The sequence below is a fragment of the Cryptotermes secundus genome, unplaced genomic scaffold, assembly GCF_002891405.2.
Source record: "Cryptotermes secundus unplaced genomic scaffold, Csec_1.0 scaffold793, whole genome shotgun sequence".
In the NCBI taxonomy this organism is placed as follows: Eukaryota; Metazoa; Arthropoda; class Insecta; order Blattodea; family Kalotermitidae; genus Cryptotermes; species Cryptotermes secundus.
In genome coordinates, this window is record NW_019722435.1 from 268,920 (window position 1) to 287,038 (window position 18,119).

An 18,119-nucleotide genomic window follows, 5' to 3' on the forward strand; every position below is an offset into this window, starting at 1 on the left:
GCATCCACGGTGCCCACTGGATAAGAGGCTGGGTGGGCCCCAGAGCCAATCTGGACTACATGGAGAAGAAAAATTCTTGCCCCTACTGGGACTCGAAATCCAAACCATTGGTCACCCAGCACATAGCCAATTGCTATACTGGCTGCACTATCCCAGCTCAAAACCTTGAAGTACTGAATAAAATCAAGCCCTGCTTGTTCTGCCCTTCCACATTCACATAAAGTATACAGAAGCATCAATCACAGTACTGAGGAATACATTTGATATTACTTCCAAACTCTATTTCCTTCTCATGAAGAAGGTGGTCATGTTACTATAGTCAAGCAGTTTACTGTGACCTTCAAGCAAGCAAAGCAATTACTTCCTCATTCTTTGCAGCATAATCTAAAGGCAACTTGTTTTTCATGTCACAGACAAATTTGAGGTCAGGATTTCCTTCCAAGAGAATTTTAACTATACCAACATGACCCTGTTCAACAGCCCTATGCAAAGCTGTCTTGCCATCAGCATCTCTGAGTCCTGAATTACTACCAGATTTCAGCAGTAAAGTTACTACGGAATCATGGCCAGCTGAAGAGGCTCGATGAAGAGCAGTGGCCTGTCCTGCTCTTGTAACAGCATCTACCGTAGCTCCAGCAGCCAACAGACAACAGCAGATGCGATCATGACCTGCACGAGCAGCATAATGTAATGCGAAGTAACCAGCTGAATCTTGAACATCTGGAGAGACACCCTGATTCAACAACTTCTCCACACGTTCTAGGTCATCATGTTGGGCTAAAAATTATAGAAACATTCATCAAAAGAGAAAAATCATACTGCACCAAACTTAGAATACTCTTGGTACTCAACCTATGTGAATACAGACTGAAGGTGTTTCACAGAAGGGTTTGAGAAGCGTCAGTATGCTGAAGAAAATTATGTTAATAAGGCTCCTTATAACTTGTACTCTTCATAAAATATTATTAAGGAGGAGATGGGGTGTGAAATGTAGCATATGCAAAAGAGATTACAAAGCAAACAGGGTCTAGTAGTAGGCCCTTGTCAACATGTTACTGAACATCTGACTTCTATAAAACAGGGAACTTTGATTGCGTGATTACTAGCTTCTGAGGGAATTCTGCTCCAAGGAGTTAGCTAGAAATTACATGAACAAATCCAGCTTTCAAAATTCTATGTATACCCACCTTCATGTAAGCTTACCCTTATATTCTTCTGAACATTCTGTACTTGTATTTTAAACCACAGATACTGCAGATGGTCAGCTATAAATTATTTGCCTGTTCAACATTGTCTTCACACAAAACTATGAACTTTTAAGTGGTCCATTTCCAAATCTTTCAACCAAAATAATGCAAACGTCCTTCCTTGTATACAAATGAATTTGATGAATAAATTGCTATGGAGAGCCACAGACATTCCAATGGCAGAATCTAATATGATGAAAACAAAACTCTAGAAATCATTTTCTATCTTTGTCTCTGAGGATGCATTTTCCAGTCATGCTCTATATAAGGGATGGAAAACCACTGCACCAACTGTCATTTAGCATCTGTTTATATTAAAATCTGGAGCCACTTAATTCAGCAGTTCACCAAGCCATAATTCTTTGTCATATGAAAGTTTATCATATTATTTTATGCATTCACACCAAATACTCAAAAGTATGGTTACCCAAAGAAAGCCAGCCAGAAGAAAACATACTTATCCTGTTGACTACTTTGAAATGTGATATAAAGCCAAATATAAAAAGCTGTCTTAGACACAAAATAAGAGCTGCTTGTGTCACTTTTGAAACCACATAAGGTAAAGCTGTCCCTGTGCTTAACTAAGCACGCACTACGCCATGAAAGCATATGAAGGAGTGGATGTATAGATCCACATTTTCTTGACCTTGGCACCAGTTGGAGGTGAGTGGTCAGCTTCACGCCCCAGCCACTTTACTCCCATGGAAAGAGACCCATGCCCATTGGCCAGGAGGCTGGGTGAGCCCCAGAGCCACTCTGGACGACATGGAGAAGAGAAAATTCTTGACCTTACCAGGACTCAAACTCCAATCCCTAGGTCATCCAGCCCTTAGCCACTTGCTATAGCAACTAGGCTATCCAGGCTCCTCCTTTTAAAACCACATACAAGCTCATAAGTGAGGCAAGTATCTAAAAATATTGGGCAGTCCATCAGGCAGTAATAAAGCAACAGGATGGCTAGAACCACATCTTACTGCTAAGGAACCTTTGAAGTAAATCTGGCACCAGTCCAGTAAAAAGTCTGCCATCTCTGACTTATATGTGGGCAAATCGAAAAGTCTTTGCTCTATTTCTTTTCAGCCACAATAAAACACATACAGGGAAATCAAAATACAGGCAGTGTTCTAAGTACCTTTGACTATTTTTCCACATAGTCACCACCCCAGTTCAGGCATTTGTCCTGTCGCACCACTAGTTTGGAGATGCTGCTGTTGTAGAGTTCGGCCACTTGAGCACAGAACCACCACAGGACAGCAGTTTTCTCGTCGTCATCGGAAATGAACATCCCAGTTCGCCTGTCACGAAGAAATTCCACAGAACGCCATCCATCGGGAAGTGATGGTCATGGTCTTCTGGGATCGCCGAGGACCACTCCTGCTGAATTTCATACCATCAATGTGGACAGCTACTGTGGCACACTTGCACGTCTGCAAGCTGCCATCAGGAAAAAGCACCAGGAGATTCTCATGGACGATGTGGTTCTCTTCCATGACAACACCAGGCCTCATGTGGCAAACAGGACCGCCGCCCGACTGCAGTCATTCAGATGGGAGATGATGGAGCATGCAACGTATAGTCCAGACCTCACCCCCAGTGATTACGTGTTCGGTCCAGTGAAGCAGTTCCTGGCAGGCCAGAGATTCATTTCTGATGACAACACGAAAACTGCTGTCTGGTGGTGGTTCCACACTCAACGGGCCAAATTCTACAACAGCGGCATCTCCAAACTAGTGGTGAGATGGAACAAATGCCTGGACAGGGGTGGTGACTATGTGGAAAAATAGTCAAAGGTACTTAGAACACTGCCTGCATTTTGATTTCGCTGTATGTGTATTACTGTGGCTGAAAAAAAAAATAGGGGCAAAGACTTTTTGATTTGCCCTCATACAATATATAATCACTTCAATTTTTGGTTACTCTATGTGGATTTCTCCCCACAGTTATAAATTTTGTTTATTCTTATTATCTGCACTGCAAACAACTAAACTGAAAGTGCTACCAACAAAATAACATAAATTTATATAACAATCCTAAAAAACATTCAAGGTTAAGTACCTCTGTCAAAATGTACTCCTTAATGTCCCCCCCCACTGCAACTTACCTGCATACCAAATTCCACGCTCAAAATCAAGTTCATCTAATGTCTGATACAAAGAAGAAGTGCCCACAGACCAATGACTGTGACTGTGGCAGTCTGACATCGCTCCAAAACCTGTAACAGTTCACACAGAAAACCTAATATGGTTCATACATTTCCTAATTAAACTTATAAGTCACCATTAAACATGGCTTTGAACTATTACCCTATTTTTATCTCCTAAACTTGTCCCTCTCTTCCAACATTTAAGAAATAAGTTATGCCCATATATTATAACTATGAGGGAAAATTTGTAAATAGGTCAAAAATATATATATTATCATGACATCACCACAGACATTTTTTTCACTTCAAAATGATTCCAATGTAAAAAATATTTGATTACGAAAAGAGCTGTAACATTCTGACATATTTCAAACAATGTTTTAACATTTTAAACTTTATGACTAATATTACAATTTAATAATATAATGAGATGTAAAAATTAGCAACAATATTTATATTAATATAATTGCTGATATGGACCCACATTAGAAACACAATTCAATAACGAGTCTCATATCATATCATATCTGATTATGATCCAGCTGGATCGAAACATGTAGAAGATACATAATAATAAACAAGTGTCAATTCAGTAACATTGGTTTATTTATTTGGAATTTATTGTGTTGACAGACATAATAATATTATATATATATAGACAAACAACGGGGTACAATATAGTCTAGCCACTGAACCTGTAGCAAGTTGTTCCACTGACTGAGATACTGCATTATGAAATGAACTGTAGAACATTTTCACATAAATTCCCCCAACATTCTGTGCTGTACGTATCCACACAAATGGTTCTGAGACAAAAGTGTAACCATAAAATTCAAGAGAATCAAGAGAATAACCATTTAAAGTATTTAAATTTGTTCACGAACCTTAAAACTGATATAACATTTACATAATCACTGTAATTCCAGTTGTCCTATCTAAAGGGACTCGGGCAGTTTTATTACAGTGAAGATTCATGACAAAAATTCAGTTCAAAGCCACAAAATAAGCTATCCTAATCGCAATGTGCAATACTTCTAGGCAACATAAACATCAACTTACAAACAAAATAACGTGAAACACTGGGATATCTTCAGTAGAAAATACCACACAAAATATTTGCTTTTTAGTTATGCAGTCTGTGTACATTTATCTATGCTTCTGAGTCTGCCACCTTTAATCTAGAAAAATGGGCGATGCAGAGTCCACATAGGACAATTCTGGTTTCCATGGCCACATGACGTTATCATTGTATAACCAAAACACATCTGCAAAACATCCAAGACTTGCAGAGGTGGGTGAGTGAAAGTATGTCCATCTTGTCCCACCCGACCTCCATATGTTTGCAGCTTTGTTTGCACTTCTTGGAACTCTTTCTGTGAAAGTCCAAACACTTTAGTTTCAGTTGCATCCACATTCCCTTTCACAACAACATGAGGCATGGTGAAGTTCTTGTTATTTCACACTTCCCTCTGAAGAGTCCATACCACTTCTGCTTCACCGGTGCTACAGACAACTTTATAGCCAAGTTCACTCAATGTATTTATTACTTGGATTGGTGGACCTGGAAATAACCATACACAAATTAACTCTACAAGAAAAATACTAGGTGGTTCAAATATGACCGGGACTGATTTTTTTTGTAAACAAGCCGCACTGTGCAGCAGCTGTGCAACCTTGAGAGATTGTAGCCACAACCTCCACCCTCCCTCATGTTAGGGTTAGAACCTGTTCAGTCCTGTCTGGGAGTTGCTAGAGTGATGAGCAAACAGAAGGTACCACGGAGCGTGGAACAACACATTGTGATCAAATTCCTCATTGGAGAAAACGTCCCGTCCGCTGAAATTCACCACAGACTCCAACAACAGTATGGCGAAGAGTCTCTCTCACGGACCCGTGTGTTTGAGTGGTGTAAGTGCTTCAGAGAGGGCAGAGACCGCGTGGAGAATGAACCGCATTATCGTCAGCAGGGGGTTATCCATGTAGACTTTCTGACAGATGCCAGAACAGTCAATGCAGCTTATTTCTCAGACCTCCTGGCAACAGACATGAAGGAAAAGATCCGATCCAAGCAGAAGACAGGTGGAAAGCGGGTAGCCTTCCTTCAAGACAATGCAAGCCCCCATACGGCCAAAACAACAATTGAAACCCTCCGGAAATTTAAATGAAACCTTCTAACACATCCGCCGTACAGTTCCGATTTGGCCCCAAGTGATTTCTACCTGTTTGGAAGGCTCAAATTGGACTTGCAAGGCATGCGGTTTGTGGACAACGACGCTGTCATCCAAACTGTTCGGGAGTGCATACACAGACAACAACAAATCTTTTTTTAAAAGGGCATCAGGTTGCTTCCAAAATGTTGGAAAAAATGTGTTGACTCCAGAGGGGAGTACGCTGAAGACTGACATGTGCAAGTAAGTGTTTGGCAATTATGGTTTAAAAAAAAAATCAGTCCCGGTCATATTTGAACCACCTTGTATTTGTTCTTTGAGAGGATATGGTAGCTTTCCTTATGAATATCACAATATGTAGTACCTAAAACATTAAGGAAGGAATCACCCTCATCTACTGCATTCATTTTTACTTCAGGTTTGGTCATCTTATAATCTTATAATTGTAATAATGAAACACAAACATTTCCCTGACTTTGGCACTGGAACTACACTAAATAATTCATTCTCATACATCCTCTTACAGCACTGCAGCCCTCACCCCAAATTCTCAACACTTTAATTGGTAACACACGATCTCACTGTTGTCACAGTCCCATCACTGTCTTGACCCCAATACCTTTCATATGGAAGAAATAATGCGGAAGTAACTGGGCTTGGCCTTGAAACCATGCATATAGCAGCAGAATTATCAATTTTCGTGAGGCTCTCCCCCCAAGATGAACATCTCTAGTCTTTACCAATTTTCTTCTATGAGGTGTTTGGGAGAAACCATTTGGAACACACTGTTGTCATCATCTCAGTGCTTTTCTGACAGAGAAAGTAATGGTAAAATAGGATGTCCTGGACCTGAACCCATGCATGTAGCAGCAAAATTAATAATTCTGCCTGGGCATAATGAACACATATAGGAAACAAATATTTATAATAAATCTATAATGGCAGACGATACTTTCAGTATTGTCCTGTATTACAGCAACAGTATGAGACAGTTCGGCTCTCCCCTTTTGTATCCTAACAGCAAGAAGACAGTTTCAGTTTCCCCCTCATATTCTAGCAATAAACCAACTATTTTCACAATCCCACTGTTCTCACAATCCCAATGCCTTTCCAATAAAGGAAATAACTGGAAAATAGGTTGGTTTGGGAGGTCAGACCTGTGCACCCATCAAATACTTCCACCACAGCCCTGTGAGTTGCAGGTCACAAAATGGAACCCAGTGCCTGGGTGTATAACCAGGCCACCCTGTTCCTGGAGGATACAGATATGGGGACCTGGCTCTCCAGGTTTGGGGAGTCTTGAATTTGAGACAGTAAAATACGGTCATGAGTCCTGCAGAACTCAGACCTGAGAATGACTGCACTGGTGAGGACTAACAGCAATTGTAAACAACAGACTTATCCTCTGGACAGAGGATGTTACATAAGGATTATTACTGCAAGTAATCAGTTGGAAAATAAAATTACTGGTCGTGAGTCTCTAGGGGCTTGTCGTCAAGGCAAACTGGCTGGCAGTAAACCGCCAGTCGTAAAGTAACTCTGACTCTTACGTAGGTTTGGGTTCAATCCCATGGATGTTTTCAGCAGACTAAAATCCAACCACAGTGGTCCTCTTTCACCATAACAGTTTTGGTCAAAACAAGTGCAAAGCTTACAGTCACTCAACTAATCACAAAACTCAGCACATTTTTTGGAACCAGATGATTCATTACACTGTTCACAAAAGATCACCTCTGGTCTTTAACCTAATCCAGATGAATCCAGTCCACGCTGTCACTCCCTATTCTCTCACATCCCTTTTAACTCCATTCAGCCATTTGTGTCTAAGTCACCCAAGTCATCTCTTCTGTTGAGTTTGTTTCTTGCATCCTGTTGTGTATTTAATCAATATTAAAGAGTCAATTTTACCGACCACACAACATACCTTTACTACTATCACACTACATGTTTCGACCTCAAGAGGTCATCCTCAGGTGTACGAACATAGCTGTATAATTACACGCAATCACATTCATCTTCTCACAATGTCCTCTGCTTCCATGCTCACATTCTTACCAGTTGCCAACCGTCTGATAACAAACTCATTCAAAGTCAAAGTCACATTGTGACTGATGGTTAGTCAGTCAGTCAGTCAGTTGGTCAGTCAGTAAGTCTTGGTGTCGAGCCCAACCTGGGGCTTATGACCAGATATTTATTACTGTTTCACAGTTTCGGTCTTGTCTTTGTGGGGTGCCATCTCTAACAAGAGGATGGGTCAGTATTTTGTCAGAGTCATTGTCTGCAGTAGTAAGTCACTGTTCCAATTGTCCTGCTTACAACAGCTCAGAACAGACCGCACAAAAAATGTCATTCTGCTGTTCAATTACTGCTTAGCAGACCACACAGAAAACACACCTCCTCTGTTGTTGTTTGAGGGTCACTGCCTAGCAATGGCCATTGTCTGTTTTGCAGTCACTGCCTAGCAACATGTCTACATGCCATAGTATAATTAAGTAGATTAAATGCAATCTTACCCTTAATGGTCATTCCATTAATCACTTCAATTGAGGAAGGATATTTCGTTGATAATGCTTGAACTTCTGCTGGAATTAGTCCAAAGACTGAGCAGTCACTTGCATACAAAGAACCCTTCACTGCTATATAATAATATGTTGGTACAGACATATTCATGACTACTGCTTCAATGCTGAAATAAAATTAAAACATCATATACCATTCATGCCAATTAGGTGAATGCATCAGACTACATAAAACTATGAGAATACTTGTTGGGAAAGTACCTCGTTGAAATTCAAAGCATGCACCTCCAAGTGCAAATGAAGTGCTCTACTGCTGAACTATATTTGCTCAGATTTTAAAATGTAATTGGGTCTCCTAATTCCATTCCTCTGTTCGGCTTTTGCACAAGAAGAAGGATGAGGAAGGTATAATTTTCAAATAATAAATCTAATAAATTTAATCAACATTCAGGGCTAAAACAAAATAAAGAATAACGGTAAAGTTATTCTTCAGAGTGTGTTCAGAAATCCACTGTCTTATTAATCAGTAAGGCAATGAATGTAGCTTAACATTAACATGCCTGAATCCTCCAAGTGGTCTTGTAAACTCGTGTTGTCTGACCAAATTTTGTATGCATGTCACCTCTTCCATCCCCCACTCATGTCATCCTCCTTGATTTGATCTTCCTATTAATATTTGCCAAAGAGCATCAATTACAAAATTTCCAAACCTCATTTTACTTCCTCCCTCTTTGATGTAAAACATTAAGTGTAAAAATACTGCAAAAGCAACCTGGCGAGGAGCTTGACAGAAATTCTACAGCTAATCTTTCTGTCACACGGGCTGCACCATAGCTCAAGCGGTTAGTCTCTGATTTCCCACTGTGGCTGCCCAGGTTTGATCATGGGTCTGGTCAAGTGGGATTTGTGGTGGACAAAGTGGCGCTGGGGCGGGTTTTCTCTGAGTACTTCGGTTTCCCCTGCCGATCTTCATTCCACCAAATTCTCCATCATCATATTCACCCAGGGCAGGCTACAATAGGCCAATTAATGGCCGCCATTCCAAGTGGACCAAGTTGGACTCCACCCTCCACTAAGCAAATTTTAAAGAAATTCTATCATATATTCCTCCTAGGATAGCCTTTCCATCCTGTGCTAATGCAATGATACTTTATTTATTTATTTTTACATTATCAAAGGAAGAAATTGTAACTGCTGCATCATCTTCTCAACCTGAAGATGTATACACTGAAATAAATCAGTAGCTTAGGAAGTTTTATATATATGGCACTAAATCTTATAGCTAACTCAGAATTCTTACTTGGCTTAGTGAAAACAGGTTCTGGCTCTGTAAATTCCTTTCTCATTGTCCACATATACTCATTATAGTCTTGTTTAATTGATGTGGATGAAGATGCAACAACTTGATATCCTAAAACTTCGAGAGCAGTTAGAACAACGCAAGGATGCTGCAGGTACACAATTGTAGATTCATCACAATACCCACCTGAGGCAAATCTTTTCAACTGTTCAATGTCACATGCTGAAAAGAGAAATACTACTGAAAGTACCGACACATTATGAATTTCATAAAGCCAGCCAAGCTACTTGAATCATCTACTGTTATTACAGGGTGGGGCGCAGAAACTTCCTTTTTGTGAAGACCCATTGTGAAGGGAAGGGAGGTTGCAGAAAAGTGGGGATAGGCTCGGCGAACGCAGCAGTCGTGGAAGTTTCTAATACCCCTCAGTAGGAAACATGAGGTGGACGACTGAGCAGCGTGCGTTTGCTGTCGAAGCCTATTTTTCGAACAACCATTCTTACGTGGCAGTGCAGCGTGCGTTCCAGACTCACTTTGGAATTAAGCCCAGAGGTCCAGTTCCCAATCAGAAATCGATCGTTTTGTGGGTAGAGAACTTTAGCAACAGCCGGGAGTGTCGTGAAAAAATCATCAGGACGACAACGGACTGTTACAACACCAGAAAATGTGGAAGCAGTTTGACAGTCGATTTTCAGATCTTGAAGGTGCTCTGCTCGCAAACATGCAGTCGCCCTAGACATTTCCAATCGTTCAATGTGCCGAATTCTTCACGAACATCATCATTCCCATCCCTATAAGATGGTTGTTGTGCAAGAATTGTCACCACGTGATTTCCAGAACCAAATAACAGCGTGCGAAGTGTTATTGAAAACTTTACCCCCTGACGCACTTGTTTTCTTTAGTGATGAGGCACATTTTCACCTATCCAGATATGTCAACAAGCAGAATATGTGCTACTGGAGTGGTAACAATCCCAGAGAGCTCCATGAGATGCCACTTTACAGTGATAAGGTGACAGTATGGTGTGCACTGTCGAGAGTTGGAGTTCTTTGCCCTTATTTTTTTGAAGAAGACAATCATGCAGTTACTGTCAGTTCACAGCGGTATGTGGACATAATTAAAAACTTTTTTGAACCAGCTCTTGAAGAAATGCATCTAGGAAATGTCTGGTTCCAAGAGGATGGTGCCACGGCCCACACAGCCCGAACTTCGATGACAGTTTTGAGGGCAAAGTTCCCCAGATGGCTCATCTCATTTCGAGGTGACATCCCATGGGCACTCACCTGATCTAATGCCCTGTGATTTTTTTATGGGGACACCTCAAGGCAGAGGTTTTTAAACATAGCCCCACAAACCTGTTTCAGCTGAAGAATGTTATTCAGCAGGAAGTAGCCCAAATTCAGGTGCACATGTTCAAACATGCAGAGGGGAACTTCAGAAAACAGTTGCATCAGTGCATAGAGAACGGTGGCCACCACCTTCAAGATATTTTGTTTAAAACTACATGATTTAAAACTTTGAAGTATGCTCTTTCATTAGTTAAACATAAATTTTGTCTATCAGCAATAACTTTTCTTTTATTCGCCTTCAAAAAAAGGAAGTTTCTGCGCCCCATCCTGTATTTTATTATGTAAACTTGTGAACTCTTTCTTATCCCTGAAGGCATGACAGGATTTAAAGATCTGTACACACTGAGACTGCTGAAGACAACTATTAGTTTATAATCAAAAAGAACAACTATATCAAGTATATACTTTTAATGCAGCCGTTCTTGCACACCTACAGAAAACTAAATTACACTTCTGCCAATATAAGGAATATAATTACAAACAAAACTGTTACAAAAATAAACTCAAATAAATTATTTTTGGTAGAGTTTTCATCATTTATTCTACAAACTGATTTCAAGCATCTTCCATATTTGGAACAACTATGAATGGATGCATCTACATTTAATAACAGTGTGCCATATATGGCTAAAATTTATAATCTTATTTATAATTCAGTAGTTAGTGAAGTATATTTTTTGTATCAGTTTTTGTCAAATTTAACTATAACGACACATGGCACAAACACTGAAATGGCAGGAAATATAATTCTCACTTCAACCTTCCCATTAACTGTATCAATTTGATTCCATACTGTAACCCAAAAGACACGTGTTTTGCTCATGAAAGGGCATACAAATCGTTTAGCCTGTCACAATAAAGTAAATCAGCACACAATGCACAATATATAGTGTCTGATGAAGAACTCCAGGGTTTTAACCAGTTAAGTGGGTATGATATCTGAACACATCATGCACTATCCTGCATCATATGTGGTATGACATCTCTAAGCGTCATGCATATTTCCAACTACACCATTGTAGATATGACACTTAGCAATGCAAATTTGTACGTTGTGCTCATTAGGTCTTCCAGTTACTTCAGAGTGTGACATGAAGCTGCTGATTGCTTGACAGCTGTCCTGGGTTCGAGTTTTTGTATGTAAACATTATGGCAGGACATAATATGAAGATGCGTGTGAGTGATGACGTGTTATACAAACTGTTACAAGAAACTGAATATAGTGTGCAGCCTGTTGGGTTAATGTATAACAAATGTTTTTCTCCGTCACAACACAACAACTCTCACTAGTCTCACTCACATCAAGTGTTCATGGTAAGTTTACTGATCTTAGTGGTATAATGAGCTACATGTTTCGGCTTAGTAATAAAGTATCATCACGCAAATATACACTAATAGCAATTCCGCAATTTTAAGAAAAATGCTATTAGTGTATATTTGATCGATGATGAATTTTAATAAGCCAAAACATGTAGGAGGTTATACCATTCACTCAGTCACTCACTCACTCACTCATGGAGCTGAGCCCTTCTTGTGAAGCCACCAACTGTGCAGCTACTCAAGAATTTCTCAGGATTTTTGGGAACCTGAAGGTTCTTTACCATGTTCACAAGATCCATCCACTGGTCCCTATCCTGAGCCAGATCAATCCAAGCCATATCATCCCATCCTATCTCTCTAAGATCCATTTTAATATATTCCAGCCACCTATGCCTTGGTCTTCCCAGTGGTTTCTTTCCATCTGGCTCTCCCTCCAATACCCTATATGCATTCCTCTTCTCCCCCAATCATGCTAAATGACCTGCCCACCTCATCCTCCATGACTTGATCATTCTAATTATACATGGAGAAGAGTACAAGTTATGAAGCTCCTCATTATAGTTTTCTCCAACCTCCCTTGTCACCACGGCATGGCATATCCTCAGGTTGCGGATGGAGGAGACGCCCTCCATGTATGGAGGGAAGCTGTAAATATACTGAATAAGCAGTCACTCCTCACCATAAAAAATAAGCTTGTTACGAAAATGTTCAAAAAGCCTCGGACCTGGATGGAAACTCTGAACAAACAACCCAGGCAAAAGAAAATGGATATGAGAATTGGTACTTGGAATATTAGAAGTATGTATAGAGCAAAGAACAAATAGACCACTGTAGGTCACAGTGCAAGGGCCAAGAAGGCCTACCCTTCATACATTCATTCATTCATTCATTCATGTATAGGGCAGGTTTGCTCAGGGCAGTGGTGGAAGCCAATTAACGTACAACAATCTCTTTCTGTCAATGTTGATTTTCACCCACTGCCCCTCTTCTCTGATGTTGTGTTCCCATGATTCATGTATGCTAATATAACCTTAGAAACTGTCACTCTCAATACACATAATAATGTGTCAGCTTTTGCCACAGATGCTCCAGCTAAATGCACACCAACAATCTGTCTTTCAAAATCAGACAAGTCTCCCACTTTCTGATTCTTTCACAACAACTGTCATTCAACACTAATTCACTGACAAGAGCACTACAGAGAGTAAACAAATGGAAGAACATTCAATGTTGCCAACTGAACTTCTTTCAGTGTAGCCAACACAAATTCTATTCCTCAATTTCTTAGTGCTTCCACTGTTTTGTCCACCCCCTGTATATATAAACTTTAATGTAACAGCTATATAAATGAAAATATAGACATATGAACTCTGATAATTGGTCTTTCTGAGACTTTTTGTTTCATAATTTTATAACAAGACATGGTTGAGATACTGAATTTTAAAAAGGAGCAAAAATTATAAAAATAAACGCCACAGTAAAAGATTTAAATGTCCGGGGAATTTTAATGTCCCACTGTGTGAGAGAGAAGAATATATACACATAACTGGTTAAGGAGACACATTTATTTACATGAACAAAAGAGAATGTCATAGATAGCAAGAATGAATGGCACATGTTAAGCTTTATTGTACTAGGCAGTGAACACAATGCAATTATGTGAAGCAACACTATGGCACTGTTTGCCATTTCAGTATTTTAAGCATTAGGATAAGCTGTACTACATGACCACCTTCTTGGTTGGTGGATGGAAGACATGAACTCACACAGTGGCCTCCAAGGAGTCCTGACTTAACACTGCTCAACTTTTTCCTGTGGGATATGTAAAAGACACTGTGTATACTGACTGAATGGACAATTCACAACATCTGTGACACAGAAGAAAAACAGCAACAATAACAGTGCAACTGTGTTGTTGACCACGATAAGGACTCAGCTTGCATATCATAATTACATTTGCAGAGCTGAGACTGGAGCTCATATTAAGTTACACTCAAACCTAATTATACTATGAACATATCATATTGCAATCAATTTCCACAGTCTTGATTAGCTGCATTTAAATCACTTGCTAAAAAAGCTGCTGGTGGCCTGATTTAAACTGGTTGGCAATAGGAATTATACTGTAAACAATAAAATGCTAGGTCTTGTGTCAACATACCTTTCAAGCCTGAAACAAGAACTCGCCATGGGTAGTCTTTCCCGTAAGATGAGAGATTGCCCCTCACTAAGATGTAGGGCATTGATTTGAAACTTCAGTCACACTTCACACCAGCTTACAAATGTAATTTTAGCATAGCAACTTCACCTCTTCTCTGCTACATGAAGAAGTAATATCATCAGACACATGGCCACTGAATGGCATATTCTCACAAAAACAAAGAGCTGCATGCAGAAAAGCAGGAAGTTCTGGAATGACTACAAACATCCTGCAGTTAAAACAAGGGTGCTGTTACAAACACCTGAATGTAATGAAAGTATGACCTGATCTGTGATTAATAACACTTCAATACTTGAAACTGATCTATATAAAAATTCAGTTCCTACCCCACAAAAAGACACTGGGTATTCAATTCAGAGACCACTCAGTTAATGCTGGTCAGAGAAATAATCACAATTTATTGTGACAACTCCATGAAAACCAGTGTTAGAGCAGATATTACATACAGCAAGCACAGTACTTTAGAGAACTAAAAATTAATTAAATACTCAAACTGATTAAAAAATCACTGTATTGTTGTGAGTCTGGATACTGAAACACTGATGGTATAACAAACTGTGTTCAAGATCCTTCAGTGTTAATAGTGCACATAAATCCTTTCACTCTCCCTCAAAAATCCGGAGATGGGCAGAAAGCTGTCCCTTTTCCTGGTATCCATGTGTTTCAGTCATTAGCAGCAGCCAAGTAAACGTACAAGTCATAATGTAGTTTCTGGGTTATGATATCATGCAGTCTGGTACTTGTACACCACTGTTTCAGAGGATCATACTCTCATTCTTCGAGCTACCGATTCTTAAAGTGGAGGCAGTATATTCATCTGAACAAAGAGTTTCAGGCAGACTTATAAAATCTATCTTTATAAGAGACATCTTGAGCCATTACACTTTTTAATACACGAATGAGTGGTAGGTCGATCAAGTGTAACAAGTTTCATGTAAGAACATAAAAAGGTCACCTTACTTTTATATTCTCATATTAAATTCTTTATACTTGATGGAGCTACCACTCAGTCATGTTATAAAACCTAATTTCTCCCTGCACAGATTAATTTACACAAAGTAATTTTACAAGCCAGGGAGCATGGATAGCATAGTCAGTACAGCAACTAGCTACAGATGGAGGGGTCAGAGTTGGAGTCCTGGTAGGATGAAGAATTTTCTCTCCTCCACATCGTCCAGCCCAGCTCTGGGATCCACCAGCTCTCCTATCCAATGGGTACTAGTGGCTCTTTCCCTGGGGGTAAAGCAGCCAGGGTGTGAAGCTGACCGCTCACCTCCTGGCAGTGCCAAGGTCAAGAAAATCAGGATATATACATCCACTCCCCTATATGCCTTCATGGCATACTGCTTAATCAGTTAAGCATATGGCCAACTTTACCTTAATTTTAAAATCCAACAACACCCTGCAACTTAGCTAACAGGTCTGTGTGCTGAGCTTGTAAGCAGATGATAATATAAATTCAGTAATCTTTATCTTTTTCATTACTTGCAATTGTGAATATAATACATACAGAATTCTATCTTGTCCTTTATCATGTAACAATGATCTACAGACGAAATAAATAAATAAATATCATAAGTTTCATTTTTGGAAGAACTTATTACAAATAGATTCTGATTACATTAAATTTGTTCATTATAACCTCAAACTTTCAAACTGTCACAATGTTTACAACTGCAAAATCACAAACACTATTTCACACACACCTTTTAAGTATGTTTATAGTCTACCTTCATTCCAAACTTCAGATACCTAGCTCCAATAATTTGTTAGTTATTGCTGTCAAACTGGATGCTAAACAAAAATATTCTCATAACCACCACATCAGTAGTCTATGGCATACAACACTGTGATTTTACACAAGCTGCTTATTTCGCAAAGATCCATTACCATATATGTTGCAGTGTAGAGTCTACAGTGAAACGTTATACCAGTGCTATCACCAAATTCACCAATATTATCTCAAAGGCCGCGCCATAGCTTAAGCGGTTAGTCGCTGGCTTCCCACCGCTGCAGTCTAGTCAAGTGGGATTTGTGACGGACAAAGTGGCGCTGGGGCAGGTTTTCCCCGAGTACTTCAGTTTCCCCTGCCAATCCTCATTCTATCAAATTCTCCATAAACATTATCACCAGTACAGGTACAATAGGACATATGGAAGCCGACGTACCGAGGGGACCTAATATGGATTCCACCTCACACTATATGAAATCTTAACTAGTGTAATGTATTGTAAACAATTTTAAATATTGTAACTTTATTCTCTTATTATAATCGGCCAATGTATAGTAACTGACTTGTCCTATATCATGTAACAATGATCTATAGAGACGAAATAAATAAATAAAAAATATATATACATATATTTCAGGACCCTACAGTAAACTGTGTTAAGCCCACAGCTGTTAAATGCAGTCACTGTGTAAATAGCACTCTGGAACAGTCAGTCACATCCAGTACACTTACTCACCTTCAGCATATAACAGCATATCAGTATATCAAAAAGGAGTCTACTTTACTGGCATAAAAGTGTTCAACAATCTGCCACAAAGTATTAAAAACTTGCGCAATGATACTAAAAAGTTTAAATCAGAGTTAAAGAATTATCTACATGCTCATTCCTTCTACTCTTTAGATGAATACTTCAATGTAAATAGAGAATGATGTAAAATTAAGTTATATTAATTTTTAAGCTAAAATTGCCTGTACTTATGTATGTAACCTTTTGACTTGTTCTGTATCCAAAGGTACTAACCTACTTAGGATTTATAGAATGTAAATAAATTCAATTCAATTCAATTAAGTTACAGTAAATTTGTATTCTGAAAGTTCATTAAGACTATTTCATTATTCTTCACACACTTCAGTAATATTAATTAACATAAAATATGTTGACTTAACCTCATATCCAATTTCATGTCAAAATCAGAGAAGTAATGACTGGAACGAGCTGTTATCTCTTGCAATGGGAAAGAACATACACTACACATATTATTTTAAAAACATAGTTCTTTTAATAAAAAGAAAATAATTATTATTGTACTTGGAAATCTCCGCTGTTTCCTTATATGAAGGTAACTGTCCCAACGCATTTTAAGATACTTTGCCAATAACACGTACGATTTTGTCAATGTATACTATCTTGGGAAAAGTGCGCTCATATTTCGAAAATCGCATACGCACTGTGTTAACAGACATGAATGCAGCTCACCTGTCACATAAAACATAACCACTATATTCGAGGCACGTACTTACAACTTAGGAATTAAATCCATACAATAACCAAACCACCAAACACAGAAATAAACCTGAATTACGTCACATACAGAGATTAGTAAAGTCACACATCTCACAAATGCTAGCTGATCACGGAGTATTATGCATGGATACGAGCTGCAGGCACTGGTCGACACATTGGCCACACGTAATTTGTGTATCGTTTATCACATATCACAAATATTGTGTCACAGCGTCATGTTGCGTTGTAGTTCTGGGAGTACAATCACAGATTACAATTACGTCCAGGTACTTTTCCCTGACAAAGTAGTATCATGTTGTCATGTAATCGTATGGGATGGGTAATACGTATATAGTCATGCTCATCATGCCCGTGGTGCCCGTGGTCATGCCTCGTTCTTCCTCCTTTTATTGGCTTTCTTCATCAAAGAATTGCAACTATAGGTTCTCACATGGGTGTTTAACACGAGTCCCAACTTCTAGATATTGATCCGTGTTTTCCTTTCACAGTCACCCGATGTTTCGGAGGAACATGTCGCCTCAATCATCGGGGTCGAAGAATAAGCCAAACAAAAACAAATAAGGAGCAGGTTGCAAGCAAAGCATTCCACTTCCCG

The 18,119-nt window shown here is 39.2% G+C and overlaps 3 protein-coding genes across 6 annotated transcripts; all 3 read right to left on the reverse strand.

Annotated features, from left to right (window-relative positions):
- Nucleotides 1-24: 24 nt before the first annotated feature.
- LOC111861500 (ankyrin repeat domain-containing protein 39) lies at nt 25-4,536 on the reverse strand. The gene is made up of 3 exons (XM_023846138.2): nt 4,450-4,536; nt 3,349-3,459; nt 25-777 (listed from the first exon to the last, which is right to left on the reverse strand). Exons 2-3 carry the CDS (start codon nt 3,446-3,448, stop codon nt 341-343), a joined length of 537 nt encoding a protein of 178 aa, XP_023701906.1. The 5' UTR covers nt 3,449-3,459; nt 4,450-4,536; the 3' UTR covers nt 25-340.
- A 295-nt stretch (nt 4,537-4,831) lies between these two features.
- LOC117282082 lies at nt 4,832-8,224 on the reverse strand. The gene is made up of 2 exons (XM_033750345.1): nt 8,072-8,224; nt 4,832-4,951 (listed from the first exon to the last, which is right to left on the reverse strand). Exons 1-2 carry the CDS (start codon nt 8,220-8,222, stop codon nt 4,848-4,850), a joined length of 255 nt encoding a protein of 84 aa, XP_033606236.1. The 5' UTR covers nt 8,223-8,224; the 3' UTR covers nt 4,832-4,847.
- Nucleotides 8,134-17,605, reverse strand: LOC111861501. Of its 4 annotated transcripts, none has more exons than XM_023846141.2 (4): nt 17,521-17,605; nt 14,208-14,364; nt 9,378-9,599; nt 8,134-8,244 (listed from the first exon to the last, which is right to left on the reverse strand). In XM_023846141.2, the coding sequence occupies exons 2-4, from the start codon at nt 14,287-14,289 to the stop codon at nt 8,231-8,233; spliced, it is 318 nt and encodes a 105-aa protein (XP_023701909.1). In that variant the 5' UTR covers nt 14,290-14,364; nt 17,521-17,605; the 3' UTR covers nt 8,134-8,230. The 4 variants fall into 4 exon arrangements, with proteins under 4 accessions (XP_023701909.1, XP_023701908.1, XP_023701907.1 ...); XM_023846140.2 differs by having other exon boundaries at nt 14,208-14,361; nt 17,477-17,577; XM_023846139.2 differs by having other exon boundaries at nt 17,477-17,577.
- Nucleotides 17,606-18,119: the final 514 nt, after the last annotated feature.